The 15,585-nt window shown below is 51.6% G+C and overlaps 1 protein-coding gene and 1 long non-coding RNA gene across 10 annotated transcripts in view; one reads left to right on the forward strand and one right to left on the reverse strand.

Annotated features, from left to right (window-relative positions):
- LOC143434811 (uncharacterized) overlaps nt 1–13,216 on the forward strand; it is a 29,650-nt gene extending 16,434 nt beyond the window's left edge. The window contains exons 2-3 of one of the 2 annotated variants that reach the window (XR_013104584.1): nt 3,424–3,526; nt 12,136–13,216. This is a non-coding gene — a long non-coding RNA (uncharacterized LOC143434811). Of the gene's footprint in view, nt 1–3,423; nt 3,527–5,791; nt 6,074–12,135 lie in introns of those variants that run through there. The other variant, XR_013104585.1, reaches the window with a different exon arrangement.
- The window catches only part of Crocc2 (ciliary rootlet coiled-coil, rootletin family member 2), a 60,373-nt gene that overhangs the window by 25,914 nt on the left and 18,874 nt on the right, over nt 1–15,585 (reverse strand). For all 8 annotated transcript variants that reach the window (XM_076914722.1, XM_076914719.1, XM_076914721.1 and 5 more), the window contains exons 7-20: nt 14,119–14,222; nt 13,371–13,568; nt 12,990–13,086; nt 12,816–12,905; nt 12,468–12,674; nt 12,035–12,234; nt 10,106–10,288; nt 9,615–9,759; nt 9,211–9,357; nt 8,734–8,964; nt 6,237–6,430; nt 3,375–3,502; nt 2,864–3,033; nt 1,896–2,072 (exon numbers count right to left, since the gene is read on the reverse strand). In XM_076914722.1, the coding sequence (XP_076770837.1) occupies nt 1,896–2,072; nt 2,864–3,033; nt 3,375–3,502; nt 6,237–6,430; nt 8,734–8,964; nt 9,211–9,357; nt 9,615–9,759; nt 10,106–10,288; nt 12,035–12,234; nt 12,468–12,674; nt 12,816–12,905; nt 12,990–13,086; nt 13,371–13,568; nt 14,119–14,222 (2,271 nt within the window). The remainder of the gene's footprint in view (nt 1–1,895; nt 2,073–2,863; nt 3,034–3,374; nt 3,503–6,236; nt 6,431–8,733; nt 8,965–9,210; nt 9,358–9,614; nt 9,760–10,105; nt 10,289–12,034; nt 12,235–12,467; nt 12,675–12,815; nt 12,906–12,989; nt 13,087–13,370; nt 13,569–14,118; nt 14,223–15,585) is intronic.

Genomic DNA, 15,585 nt, shown 5'->3' on the forward strand with positions numbered 1-15,585 from the left:
GACCCAGTGGAGCACAAGGTTAGAAAATGTAGGGAAATGGTCCTTCATTGCCAGCTGTCTTGTTCCTTTGAGGCTCGGTCCATGCAGACTCTCTCTTCTTGCTTGAGGTCTCCCGAAGACTGTCTTATGATGGATGATGTCAGTTTCCTCCAGGAGGTACAGCATGCAGGTCTTCCCCACATGGGAGGCTTCTTCCCATTGGCAGCCTGACATGGGGGGCAGAGAGCCAGGGAAAGCCCACTGGCTGCTGTGGTGACCATTGCCCACATGCCTGGCTTTGTGTATCATAGCACTAGAGCACAATGTTATTGTGGCCATGCTGTGGGTTCAGAGAAACCACCGGAAGCCATCTTCTTATCCTGTTCTCTTTCACAAAATCTCTTCTCTTGGGTGCTGTTGGTGAAACCAGGGAACTGCAGTCTGTCATCAGAAGTGGCAGTGAGGGACTGCATGGGGCCTTGACCACTGCCTGTGCCCCATACATGCTGTCCCTCTGAGCCTCTTTTCATACACCCATGGGAGTGATGCCGCTGTGTTCCAAGTGGCTCTGGATCCTTCCACAGGTGCAGCTTCAGCTTCAGGCTCTCTCTGTCCTCCCCGACTCCAGCCTTGTGACCCCAGACACCTTTATATTACTCCTGCTTGGGAATAGCCCTTGCTTTCCATTACTTGAACCTAGTGTGCAGGACCTTCAGGACTCCTCTACATTTCTTGCCGTCCAGCTCCTACAGATTCTGGCGGCCACACAGATACAAACATCACAGACACTCTCGAATATTTTCATCCCAGCTGCTTGCTCCCATCTCAGCACCCTGCTCCTCTGGCAAGGCCCCAGTTTCCTCTAGCACAGGACACAGAGAGGCATGCAGTTAAATCCATGGCTCCCATGCCCAGAGGTACTCTGTGTGGCTTCAGACAGGAGATCAACATGTGCATATCTCTATTTTCTACAATCAAACAGGATTGTAAGAACTTGTACTCTAGGATGCTGATAGTCAATTAGAGACACAATCTGACAACAAACCCCTCCTCTTCTATCCATCCATATCCTGTCCTTGAAATCTGTGATTGAAGCATGGAAGTCATTGTGATGGCATGTATGCTGTACACACACACACACACACACACACACACACACACACTCACACACACACTCACACACACACTCACACACACACTCTCACTCACACACACACCCTATTCTGCTTAGTTCACTCAGCAATGAATTCTTTAGGGTGACCCATTTCCTTGGAGAAGCCTTGGTTCAAGGATAACTGTTTAGACTCAGCATCTAGACCTGTAGGTGGAGGAATGGTCAGGTTGGATGAGAGCTATGTGGCTGAACCCTGCCAATGATGGGTGACTGGCCGATCGGGTGAGTGAGCTGACAGACACATGGATGAATAACTGAATGTGTAGCTAGTTGGAAGGACACCTCAGTGGGTAGATAAATGGATGGCCAGGTAAGTTGACAGATAGATGGATGGCCAGCTGTGTGGATGGATACCTGTGCATATTTCTGGATAGCCGTGTATGTGATTAGAAAGAAAGATGTGAGTCAAGTAGAAGGAAGATGGATAAGTGGATGTAAAAACTTTCAAATGTATGGATGGGCAGGTGGGGTGTACGTGCAAAGAACTATATAAACATATAGATATATGTACGCTGGTACAAAGGGGATGATGAAAGAATGTGTAGTTGGGCATGTGGTTAAACGGATGGGTGTGTAGATGGATGGATGAGTAGGCAGATGGATGTTTGTTCACCAGCATTCATGCAGCAGACAAAGCTGTTCCAACCTGGAAAGGATGCATTTGCTTGGGGGGAAGCTTTAGTGAAGCCCTCATGCTGGGACCAAGAAGAAAATAAGGTGGGTAAGGATCCCAGTTCATCACCTGCTGCATCTCGTGCTCCAGCTGAAGGAGGCTCTCATCTCGCTCCTGCTTCAGGTTCTGAATCTCCTGCTGCAATGCCTCTCTGTCAGCTGTACTTTTTGTCACTAGCTCTTTCTGTTTTTCCAGCCACCGGGCAGCTGCCTCTTTCTCCTCTGCCAGGGATAAACTGAGGGTGTCCTGGCCAAGGCAAAGAATAGGTTGTGAGATCAGGAATGGGAGACTGGTAGCACTTGAGGCTCTAAATTAAACTTTCTAGCTTCTGAAGAGCTAGGGGTTGGTGGTCCAGTCATCAACTCTCTCTATGTCATCTCTATGAGATCTCCCAAACAAGCTGGGAGGGGTCTCTATGGCTCTCGCATTTACTAAAATCCAGCAGATCTTGAGCTGCCCTTGAATCTCTACCATGTGCTACTGGTGCAGGGGCATGGGCAGATGGATAGATGAATATATAGATAGGTGGATAGATAGATGGATGGATGGACAGGTCAATGGATATGAATATAGATGGATGGATGAGTGGACAGGTAGATGGGTATGAATATGGATGGATGAATGGATGTGTTTGGATGAATGTATTGATTGACAGATGGGTGTGTGTTTATATGAATGGGTAAATGTGTCGACAGGTGGATGGATGGATGGATGGATGGATGGATGTGTGGGTAAAGAACAGGATAGAACTCAGAAGACCCCTGGGGGCCCAACTAGTGGTACAGCCCTAACAAGCATGAGGCTCTGGTCTATCTATCAGCCTGAAGCCAGGGCATTGGGTCCTCTGGGGTCTGTCTGTGAGCAGGAGCCTGCCCTACATATCAGTGGCCCCTTCTAGACACCACATAAGACCTTCCCTGACCTTTTAGACCACGAAGAGTGGCCAGGCCCCTCCTCCCTCTGCTCTGCCACCTCTGCTTGCTGGGAGGACATGGCAGACCACTGGGGAGTGGGCAAGTGGACCCCGGGAGACAGACCTTCTCCCTGTGCAGCCGGGCCAGGTCCTCTTTGTGAGCCAGCTCCTGGCGCTCCCAGGCCAGCTGTGCTTCCTGTTCTTGCTGTTCAGCCCGCTGCTGCAGTTGTCCCAGATCCCACTGCAGCTTTGTCTCTCGGATTTCCCAGTCACTTTTCAGCCGCTCCATTTCCACTGTGAAGGATCAGGTGTGTCATCACAGTGTCCCCTCTCCCTTAAAATCACCCACTTAAGAGGTGGGTGTGGCTGGCACAAGGTGGGTAAGTTAAGTGTGGGTGTGGGTACCAGGGCAGGAGGCCACCATACCAACCCTGTGGTTGCACCTCAGGTCTGAGCTCAGAGTTGGCAATGAGAAGGATGGGCAAGGACCCCCTGCACATTGCTCACAGTCACATGACCTCCAAGTCCTTGGGTCTTCCCTTAAGGGTTCAGGGAGAGAGAATTACACCTATAGGCACTGAATTCCTCGCAAACAGTGATTTGGGAGCGAGGGCAGAGTCCACCCACTGCAGCACCTTGCAAGGCCCGACGTGCAAGCTGAGCAGTCTCCGCCTTTCCTTCTAGCTGTTCCTGCTGGGTCTGCAACTGTGTCGTCAGTCGTTGGGCCTCAAAGAGGCTGCTCTCCAGAGAGTTCCTTTCAGCCCTGTGGTGAAGCATCAGATAGCAGGTACATAATCCACACGGTCCCGAGGTGTCTCCTTAGTTTGTACATGTAAGAATCAGTCATACCCTATGTAAAACATGTTTTGGGCCAAATGGAAAACCAAAGCCAGAAATGAAACAAAATAAACAAGTCACAGCAGAATAACTCAAAATTATAAAAATAGAACAAATACAGAGGATATTTTAATTTCCTTAAGCCTGACATGAAAGCCAGAGGGGGGGGGGAGAGGAAGAGGCCAACAGATCTGGATACACTTAAAGGCAGGAGGGATAGTTTTCCACAGAAGAGATTCCATAAATCAACTTGGAAGGAAAGGGCAGATAATGAAAGCCATCACTTTGCCTGCTAACTTAAGAAATTGATCTTTAAAAATGAAAAACAAGATGATGAGGGGCGGAATTGACAGAAAATCTGTATTTATTATTTAAACATAGGGATAAGTATCTACCATATACAAAGAGTTCTGGCCAATCACTAACAAAGTCAGCAAAAGGAGAAAAGTAACAGTTATAAAGCAAATATCAAATAGACAGAAGCACATGAAATGTACTTTACCTTACCAGGAGAGATTAGGGCCTAGGGAGATTTGAACTACAGCCAGGCAGTGTCATTAATCACGACACAGAAGCAGATTAACAAAGACTTAAAGGCAATCATCCTTAGTGTTAGCAAGGGAGTGCTGGGGGAGACTAAACATGCTGACCTTGCCCTGGCAATAGCTCACCCAGGTACCAATTCTAGAGATGCCTGAGGGTCAGAAACAGGATACTCATTATAGCTTTACACAGGCTATGAGCTGGACTTGGCTGGAATGCCAACAAAGGGGAAAATGTAGACACCACAGTGCATCTAACGCATGCAGCATCATGCACTTGGCAAGGGAGGGGTCTCCCACAGGCCATCCACAGAGCTAGCGTGTTGCAGGCCGTGTGGGGTGTAGCCTGGGTGCCTCTGCATGCAGAGGTCAACAGTGCCCACTTCCTGTGTGGGTTACTAAAAACAGCCAGACTTCCTGAGTCAGCCCATCAGTGACCGACTAACCCAGCATGATTTGTCACTGAGCTCTGGTCTCACCATGAACACTCTGTAACATAGCAGAAGGTGTGCTGTCAATGGGTGGGGGAGGCCATGGCCCTTGACTGGTTTGACAGCTTTACCACAGCTCCTGTGTTGCCTTGAAGAGGACCAGAAACCTGCCAGGACCCCTTCATGTGTGAGGGAAAAGTCCTGGGCCCAGGGTAGACATCCTAAAAGTCTCACGGTCTGTCACGCATACCCTGTTCCTCTTGTAACACTACACATTCCGTTTCATGAGTGAACATGCCCTCTGCCAGGGAGTTTTCCTCCATTATGTGTGGAGAATATCCTTCCTTTGAGCTGCCTTGAAGCGTCCTCTTAGGAGTATAGCTGGATTTGCCTCTGAGGTCGGCACACAGCCTGGAAACCTGAGTGTGTGTCCAGTTCCTTTTCCCACAGAGGTTCAAAAGCATCTCACTGTGGTTGAGCCCAAGAGCAGAAGCCTGGTGTTACAAGGTGAAGGCATATGGGGAGTGGGTCAGCTGCAGCAGGATGTGTGGGTGGAGCCTAGCCCCTCTCACTGTCTATGAGCAGCCAGCACTCCACGAATGGACAGAGGTATGGATCAGGCATGCCCCAGCAGCCCTGCCACCAAGGCTTCAGCTGATCATCACGGTACGGTACATCGTCTGGTGGGTCTTTAGGGCTGCCATGTGCCTGTGCCTCTGAGTTCAGAGGTCAAGGCTGGATCCTACCTGCAGAGGGCTCTGACCAGGCTCATATTCAGGGCAGCATATGTTTCCAGGGCTCAGAACTCCCTCTGTTCCCATTCACCTGGGAAGCCTCCTCCAAATTTGCCATTGGGATGTCTGCACCAGCTTTTATTAAGAAAGGTCAGTTCTGAGAAGTTGAAGGTCTGGGTCCTTCTAGTTCTCCATGGCCCTAGCATCCGGAGTTCCAGAGGAAAATCTTCCAGGAAGCCCTCCATGACTAAGAAGGCTTTGGGGCAAAAAAGCACCAGCTAGCCTTGGGTCTCTGCAGTGGCTATGGGACTAGCCTAAGTTATTGCCCCATGGGCAAATTTCCAGTTTTGAATATTGCCCTGTTGATTATGAAGACTCCCCTAACTCCATGTCAGGACTATGAGTGAACCCTTCTCTAGACTGCACAGCTATGTACCTCTGGCTCCAAGGACTGCTAGAAAGCAGTTGCTAGACAGAAGTTTCAGATGGACTCTCTTGCTACCTCTAGGTGTCTCCCTGGGAATGAAATCTCAGAGCCACGCAGCAGAGGAAGGGAAAGGCTCCCTGGAGTTGTAGAAGTTCTGGACACAGCCGACCTGAAGCTTCATCTTAAACTCATATTCTTTTTTTTCTTTCTTTTTTTCTCCCCCCAAACTCATATTCTTAAGGAAGAAATTGCAACTCTTTTTTTTTTCTACTGGTCTGATCTGGGTTTCTGGTCTGACAGGGTTGCCCCTGTCTTCATGAAGATGACCCCAGGGCATTTCATCTAATACCGAACCACCTCAAAGGCACCATGTTTCCTCTTTACGCACCCCATACCATATGTCCACAGTAGACATGCCCTACCCTATGCCACTGTGCCTATATAAAACCTCTGCAGTCATGACACCATGGGCAGTCTGAGGGCAGGATCATGAGAGGTGCACCCTGGCTAGTGGTTGCACTGGTACCTTAGATCAGCTGCTTCCTTAGTCACAAGCTCGCGATGCCTCTCCAGGGCTTCCTGCTTAGCCAGTAGTTGGGCCCTCTCCTCAGACAGTGTGTTCTTCTCATGGAGGGCTTCTTGCAGAATATCCATCTGGGCCTCCTGGTCCTGCATGCTCTGTGCCAGCTGCTTCTCTAGGACCTGTTTCTTGTATGTGACCTAGAGGAGGAAAGAGAGACCATGTGCAAGAGAGAGAGAGAGAGAGAGAGAGAGAGAGAGAGAGAGAGAGAGAGAGAGAGAGAGAATAGGAAAGGCAAGGGAAGTCTGAGAAGAAGAGTGTCAAGGCACAATGGCATGAAGGTGACAGTAGGGAAGGTGGGTAGACATAAAAGACATCGGCACTCAGAATTTCATGCATGCAGTCTCCAATAGAGGGAATGGCTACTCTGAAATTCTGATGGGCATGTGACAGAACTGGTGTTTCCAGGTAGGAGACAACTATTGATCTCAGGGGCAACCTTTGCCAGATGATGAGTGCCCAGGAGCTGGACATGAGTGTAGAGGTACAGATGTAGCATCAGGTAAAATTAAAGTTACATATTTTGCAAAAAATAGTATTAAGAAAACAGAAAGACAAGACACCAGTTGGGGAAAGACATTCACAGAACATCAATCTGACAACGTATTTGTATCAATATATTTGAGAAACTCCTATATAGAGACAACCAAGATACAAAATCCACATTCACAAAACACAGAAGCCTAAAAAAAAAGGACACACATTCAACAGGTGCATGAAAATGTGCTGAAACCACTCATCACCTTGGAAACACGAATCAAAACCTAAATACATAGAATGTCCCACAGAAGATAGCTTAAAAATTAAAATGGATGATATCCAATACTGATGAGGTCAAGGAGCAGCTGGAGGAATGACAGAACTCACCACACTCCTCCACAATGACCCCCGTAATTCTGCTTGTGTGCATTTGCTCAAGAATAGTGAGAAGAGGGTATACAAAGGCTTTCAGGAGTCTCGTGTGTTACAGCCCAAGCCAGAAACAGCACAGGTGTCCAGCAAGAGGTGTGTGAGGAAGGGGCTGTGTTTATTCACACTGTGACATGGAGTTATGTGCAAAAGCCAAAAGCTATAGTACACGTAACTACACGGATGAGTCTTAGACTGTGGAGAGAGAGAAACTTGGTATGAGTTATCCGCACAGCCAGTGGAGGGTCCTCCATGTTGGAACAGAGGCTGCTGGGGCCTTAGGCATTTGGGTAAGAACAGGGTGGATTGTGGGGGAGGCTTCTGGACCGGTAACCGTGTTCTCTTTCTTGACCGGTCATCGCAGGTGCACACCATGGTCAAACTCACTGGCCCGCCTGTCACCCACACTGCACGTTACTTATACTTTAACAAAAGTGGAAGAACAATCTCAAGAATAAGGGGGATCTGAGAACGGAAAGAGGTGATGCTTTCCCACAAGAGATGTGGATACCTGAATGTCCCTGAAAGTCTGAGACCCAACCGAGACAGGGGTCCCACAGTAGACACACTGTAAAATACAAAAACTCCTTCAACTCAGTCCACACGGAATGGTCCTTCTTTACCACAAGACAGAGGAATAGGGTGGAGAAAGAGCTCAGTGGGCAAAGTGCTTACCCAACAGGCACAAGGATCTGAGTTCAACCCCAGGACCCATGTTTTAAAAAATCTGGGGATGGTGATATGCTGTGTAGTCCCAGGACCAGCAGAGACTGGAGAAACACTCACAGTCAAGTTGCAGACCAGCCAGTCTGACTTACTCAGTGAGATCCAGACAAGTGAATGACCCGTCTTATAAACAAGGTAGATGGGGGCTGGAGAGGTGGCTCAGCAGTTGAGAGCACTGGCTGTTCTTCCAGAGGACCCTAGTTCAATTCCCAGCACCCACATGGCAGCCAATAGCTGTAACTCTAATTTTAAGACGCCCTCTTCTGGCCTCCACAAGCAGTTGCACACATGTGGCACACAGACATATGTGCAGGCAAAACACACACTTTCTGTGTATGTGTGTGTACAAGGTGGGTAGACCCTAGGAATTACATATGAGGTAGTCTTCTGACCTTCACATGAATGTGCACACATATGTGCACGTACACCTGTACATACACACAAAACAAAGCAAAACCCCCAAAGAAATCCAGCAACTAAAAGGCAGGAACTAAACAAACACAGGAGTAACGGGCCAGTTCAACTGTGCACACACTGACCAGGCATCAGAGGCCAGAGCAGAACCCCAACCCAGACATGAAGGACAGACCTGACCTAACTTTTTTCTACCCCCTTCCCCTGCCCATTGGCGCTCCCACAGGGAATCATATATACTGCTGTTGGCTCCTCCAGCCTGTAGATCCTTGGTAACTTCCTCATGTTTGTGCAAGCAAGCATTTTATCCACTGAGCTAACCCTCCAACCTCCTTCAGAGGTGCAGTCAGCAACAGGAAGCTGGGATGTGTGATCACCGACAGTCTGGTCTCACCTGGCCCACCTGCTCCCGGAGCTGGGCACTGTCTTGTCCAAGCAGGACCACCTGCTTCTCTAGGTGTTCCTGCTTCTGCTCCAGTTGCCCACAAGTCTCCTGCAGACTTCTCCGCTCAGCCTGAATGAGCCCTAACTGCTGCTCCTTCTGTGTCAGCTGCTCTCTCAAGCCAGCCTGCTCCTGCTCCAGCATCTTCTGCTGTTCCCGAAGCTGGTCCCGTTCCTGCTCCAGCTGCAAGGCAGGTGGGAAGACATTTAATCTGTGGAGCACACACTCAAGCCAGCCACCCCACGAAGGCCTGCTGTGGAGATGCTGTTGTCCCTGCTTCAGGCCTGACTAGGATCAGCGGTCACCTACTCTTGGGATGGTGGCCTCAGTCCAAGTAGGAAGGAGATCTGGGGGATGCATGACAGGACAAGCCCACAGAGAAGGTTTAGGGACACCTTGGGGAAGCTGAGGCCTTGCTTCTTGCCTTACCTGAAGTACCAGGTGGTTTAGGGTGCCTTTGTCCTGGGAAAGCCCTTCCAGCAGCGAAGCCATCTTGGCCAGTGAGTCCTGTTGTTCCATTCCCTCTGTCTTCAGCCGTGTCACCAGCAACTCCAAGTCAGCATTGCCAGATTCAGCCTGTGAGGCATAGTGGTCACCCAGAGTTGTCTCTGGGAATAGGCTTCAGAGTTTTCCCAGTAGAATTAGATTCTGACTAAAGTTGGTGACTGGTGGCCCGGGGATTGTCCCTAGGAGCAGATACAGCCAGCGGGGTTGGGAGAGCAAGGGGTCAGGGATGAAGTTAGTGCACAATAACAGTGGCTAGGAGCCCTGGCAGTGGCCCAGGCCACACCGGTAAAGACAGAGGCAAGGACCATGTGTACTAGTGCACATACCTGGGCCAGGGCGCCACGTAGGCTCTCCTTCTCAGTCTCTAAGATGTCCCTCTGCAGCTGCATTGAACTTAGTGCCTCCCGAGATGTGGCCAGCTCCTTCCTGAGCTCTGAAACCTTTTCTTCCAGATGCTCCACGCGGCCCTGGCTGAGGCCCCGGGGCCAAAAGGCAAAGTTGAGAGGTCTCTTCAGAGACACCATGGCAAACTTGTAGGCAGGGAAATTCTAACAAACACCTTTAAGCCCGGGAAACCTCAGAGCAACATAGCGCTCCCTTGAGAGCAGCCTCCAGTCAAATGCCTGGGTAAGGTATACACATAGGTCGTTTGTGTACACAGGGCCAGGCACTGGGAGGGGGGATAGGAATATGGGCATGGGATGGCCAGCTCAGGAGGAGCTGGGGCCCGTCCTGCCCCTTATGCCCTGTAGGTGTCTCACCTGTAGTCTCACAGTCTGAGGGACCCCAGCTGACCTGCAGCCCCTCCACAACCCACCTGGCCTCCAGCTCACGCAGGCTGCGCTCACTCTGCTGGACCAGCTCAGCTTTCTGCTCTGCCCGCAGCTGGAGGCTTCTCCGGAGGTCGGCATTTGCAGCCTCTAGCTTCTGCGTCTCTGCCTCCCGAATGTCTGCCTTTGCCCTCAGCTCCTCCATCGTCGTCTCCAGGGCTACTTTCTCCCTGGGAAAAGCAGGAGCAAAGGTAGAGGCAGCCTCAAGCCATACTTCAGGGGAGGAACACCTGAGGCCATCAAGATTTACTGGGGAGGATGGTCAGGGCTGAGTGGGTATGGGTCAGTAGGAACAGGGGTATGTGTCGGTAGCAGTGGGGTAGGTTCACGTCCTCAAGGGCTTCAAAGGCAGAAGTGGTTTAGGCACAGGAAGAAAAGTTGACACTGTGGGACCCAAAGCCTCAGACCCTAATTAGCTGCCTGAGATGAAGTAGCCACTGTCTGGGACGTAGTCTTCCCTTTCCCTTGAAGGAGCTTAGGGCCCAGCTCTCTGTCACACAAGCAGCCTGGGCAGTCCTCACAGACATCTCTTTGCCAACAGCTAATGCCTACTCCCATTCTTGTAAATCTCCACCATAGAAGGAACACTTCCCTGGCCATTGTCTGCTTGATCTATATGCATTCTGTGGCTCCTGAAGTCCCTGTGCAGCGGCCATTGGGGCTCTGGGTGCTTCTGCCCGTGTTTCTTACCCTGTGTACAGCCATGCCTAGCCATTCAGTTAGAGGTCCAGATTTTAGATACCACCACCACCTCTCACCAGTCCTTTGAGTTTCAGCTCCCATTTCCCAGAAGTCTTTTGGATCTGACACAGCTTGCTATGTCCTCCTGACATCCTCCCAGCATCCCTCTCTGCTGTTTCCATTCTGTCCGTGCCTCCACAGATGCCCCCTCCCCTGTGGCCTCTTGTGCCCTCTGTGTTTGGAGATGTAGACAGTCTTCCTTCTGTGACAGGGCTCTGCCTGCCAAACAGGCCTACTTAAGACTCCCTGTGGACTCTGCCACACAGCATGCCCCCACTCACCTCTGCCTCCTCTCTGGGAAGGCCTCCCTCCCTCCCTGGGCTCTGCCTGCTGTCCTTGGGTTTCTGCCCCTTTGCAAGGCTGCCCTGATGCACCCACCTCCGTGCCCTCCTACTCTGTGTCTCTCCAGGACAGGACTGATGGCTATTCATTTAGTGCGCCACAGCACCCAGAGTATGTGCGGGCTGCTGGGAGGAGCTGGGAAGGTCGTGTGGTCCCCCATCCTTATGGTGAGGGGGAAAGGGGACATGGTTGTCACTGTTCCCTGGGGGTATTGTACATCTCCTTCAGGAAGCTTTCCAGATCCACAGCTGACTCCTGGCTCTTAGCCTGCATCCAGTAGATTCCATAGAGTCCCTGCATGCCCTGTGGCCCTGATTCCCTTCAGCCCCAGGTCAAAGAGTCATGTGTAGAAAGTACTCAGAACTCAATGGTAGCTGCAAAGAAGCCATGGAACCCACAGGGCATGTGGGGAGTGGGTGGGCTTGGGGCTTTTTTGGCCATGGTGAAAGAATGCTGGTAGAGAAAGACCACCCAGATGCGAGCCTAGAGCAGGAATGGTAGGAGAGCAGAACCTGGTGACACCGGAGCTTCTGGGGATAGGCCATGGGCCTGGCCCTGCAGAGAGCTTGCAGCATGTGCAAACGGTGCCTTTGTTTTTAGGGAAGAGAAGCCTAGATCAGGTACAGTATGGGGGGAGGCACAGAAAAGGGAGGGGAGCGAATCAATTCAGGCAAGGGGGTGCAGATTGAGGGGTAGCCTGGTCACCAAAAGTTCTTATTTGGAGATGTGGTCTTTTCTTTTCCTGCTGTGAGGCCTCTCAGAGGACAACTGCCCTGCCCTGCCCTGCCTGCCCTGCCTCACCCTGCCCTGCCCAGCCTTGCTGCTTCCCTCACCTTTCCAGGAGATGGACAGATGCCTGGAAGAGATGTGCCTCCTGCCTCTGGGCCTCCAGCTGGCCCAGCAGATCCTCATGCTCCTGTGCCCTGTCTTGCAGAAGCCTCTGTGAGGTCCGCAGTTCCTGCCGGTACCCAGACAGCTGCTCCCGGAGCCCGGCTGCTTCTTCTTGAGAGGACTCCAGCCTCAGTCGCAGCTCCTGCCAGGGGAATGAGACCCTCAGTGAGCACCAACTGCCAGCCAGAGCACCTCAATTCTTCTAGAAAGGCCCCAGACACCTGAGACCCCTCCCTAGGCTGTGTTGCTAGGGGTAGGCCCCCTGGAGACCTGGCTACCAGTACCACCAGGGGCAGGCAGTAGAAAGCTCCATAAAGGTCCCCTAGCTAAGAAAGATTTGTGGCTTTGGTGGCCCTGTAGGCTGTGGTCACCCACCTGCTCCCGCTGCTGCCGCCTCTCAATGGCTGCCTGCACAGCCTGCAGTGCAGGATGTAGGTTAGTCGGAGAGCTGGTCCGTGTCGGGGACATACGCTGGTGTGGTGACAGAGAACATGGGGGGCTCCTTAGTCGGGTCTGTGCTTCCCTGATTTCAGTGCTGCTGCTCCAGGCCAACTCTGGACACATAGCATCTGACTGGGCCACCTTTGGGTCACAGAGATCGAGACAAAAGAGGAGAGAGAGTGTGTGGCCATGATTAAACAGTACCTTCTGGATGAGGACCAGCTAAAACCAGGGTCCCCACGGGTCTTCTGCATCCAGGAAAAGCACCAGGCAAGGCCATACCTCCTTGATGCTAGCCAGGACATGGTGCAGAGATTCAACTTCATCCCTCAGTTCATCCACCGCCTGCTGGCCGCCACTGCGCCGGGATTTCTGTGGGCAGAGACCCTTGAGCCAAGCGGACACACACCCACGGCAAAGCACCACCTCCCGGTTCCTCACTTCCTGCCCACAAACCAGTCTCTGGATGTCTGTCTTGAGTGTCAGGATGGCTCTCTCTCCTTGTTCTTTCTGTGCAGAGAGTTTCTCTACCAGTAGTGTCTGCTCTGAAAGTCTGGAGAGAGGATTAGGGTGATGATGACAGCCCTGAGGGTGCTATGGGTCCATGTCCTGATTGCATGCCTCCTCTGCTATAGAACTTTGGTAACTCCTACTATTTGGGGGGAATAAAGCACCAATTCCAAGCTCTGCTGTCCTGGCTCATGCTCTCACTCAACTCAGATCTGCAGCCCCATGTCAGGATGCTGGGTGAAATCACCTGGAAAACTCTTTCCACCTCATCTCAAGCCCGCACCTCTTGGGCCTCCTTGCATTAGCCAACCAGAGCCCATGGCCCACCTGGCTTGAAGCGCCACCTTCTCAGCAGCCCATTGGCCCTGCAGCTGGAGCATTTCCCTAGCCTGTTCCCTCAGCCGCCGTTCCAGGTCGCTGGTCATGCTGCTGGCTGTCAGCCGCAGGTGGGAGTCGAGGCTCAGGCAGGCCATGTGCAAGCGCTGGGCTGTCCGGGTCATGTCCGCCTGAACATCTGTGAGACCCCTGGGATACAAGAGTAGTACCTTGGCTGAGCCTCATGATCCTGCTGTGAGCGTGGGGCCCAGGATGCTGTAAGCCAGCTCTCAGAGCTGGAGAGGCCACATGAACAATGTACAACTTCAGGAGGGGCCCTACTATATGCTATGAATTGGTTTATAGGTCATAGAAAGGCAAGGACAGCGCCAAGGAAAAGTGAGCAGGGATGGATCTGACCAGAAATGATAACTTGGAGTAAGATACTGGCTTATGGGCCTGTATTTTCTCCTGTGTAAATGGGGTTCTGTTATGCTGAGGGCCACTGGGAATGCCTAGGGTAGCTCCCCATGAAGTATCCAGAAGGGACTTGTGGATCCCTGAAGCCATATGAAGGCCAATGTCCACACTCCCATCTAGAGAAGGCCAATCCCCTGCCCTCCTTCTACATTCTCTATACCTCCTGCTCTCCCCCCATCCATCCACCTTCCCACAGGGCAGCTAGAGCCAGTACGGCTGCAGCCTAGGAGGGGCCCCCATCCTACCACTAAGGTACCACTAGGTGAGCCTTTCTGCTTACCTCTCAGTGGATTCCCGAAGCTCAGCCAGGTGTGTCTGCAGAGCCTTAGCCTGTCTCCACAGGGGGAGGATGTCTTGAGGCTGTCTTAGGCTCAACCTTTGGGCCTGAGAGCAAGAAGTTGTATCTACTCAGGCCAAGACCCCTTTCTCTCCTGCCACCCCACCCCTGGGCCGGAAGGGGGCCCCGTTTTTTAGCTATTAAGTCTCAGCCTCATATCCATCCCACGGGCTTCCCAACCCCATGTGGGAGACAATACCATGCCCACCAGGAGAAAACCAGATCCTACCATAGCACTAGAGCATTCCCCACAGAAATCAGGGCTGCTGAGAATTAGGTCTTCCCAGAAGAGCAAGGTTCTCCTAGGTACTGGGACTGTCATCTGAGGGAGGGGGTGCTCATCTTTCCCCTGGGTGCCAGGGGAGGTCTGATGCTAGGGGGCGCTCAGAGACTAGGTGAATAAAAACACCCCCATTGAACCCTAGAGTAGCCCGCAGCAAAGGAGTTACCAGAGAAGGCAGGAAGGAGAAAGCAGGCTTGTGATGGTGGGGTGATGTATAACGTGACCACAGCCCTTGGGGAGCAGTGCAGCCCAGAAGGCTCTTGGTGTCTACATGCTACCGTTCTACCACCACACCCCATGGCATCCTGCATGCTGACCTCTGGAACCCACAGGGTTCCCTTAACCAGTTGTTCCTCTCTAGTTCCTGCCTGTCCCTGCATGATATAGCCTTACCCAAGGCTCTTCAGTATGACTTTCAGATGGACGCACTCTCCTTATGCCTGTCATAGGGCCACACTTCTTCCTGTGTGAGGCCATTCCCGACTCTTTAGCAGACCCCATGTCTGAGCCTTCTGTGTACCCTGATCTCAGAACTATGTTACTGTACACCTTGGTGCACAGCAGGGGACACTTGGTTGTGCCCTGTCATATCCCAGGGATGAGACATCTTGACTCCTGTCTCATCAAGCATGCAATTCTAGACCCTCTCCTCTGCTTGACAAGGCTGAGAGCTGGCTAGCACAGGGAGAACATGCAGCCAGGGCATGGTACAGTGGAGGAACCCAGCACCATACAACTCCATTCTAAAAGGATCAACAGGAGTATTCATTTCTTTCCTCTGGGGAGCTGAGCAATACCCAAAGTGGGGGGTCTCCTCAAATATGGTGGACACCCCAAAGCTGCATTGAACTTATTAAAGGTGAACAGACTAGAGGGTGAGCAAGCATACCTCTGACATGCCACACATGCCACAAACACATTCTTGTATTTTCACCCTGTTCTCAGATATCGTCACTCATGGACAGTCACAGCACGCAGATCCACATCACACACATCCAGACCCATACAAACACCACGCGGCAGTACACTACACTCATACAAGCTTTCACACACTCACATGCTCACATAGCCTTACACACTCGGACTGTCATTCACCCACAATGGACTCCCTCATGCACACATACCTC

This window comes from Arvicanthis niloticus, chromosome 17, assembly GCF_011762505.2.
Source record: "Arvicanthis niloticus isolate mArvNil1 chromosome 17, mArvNil1.pat.X, whole genome shotgun sequence".
Lineage (NCBI taxonomy): Eukaryota > Metazoa > Chordata > Mammalia > Rodentia > Muridae > Arvicanthis > Arvicanthis niloticus.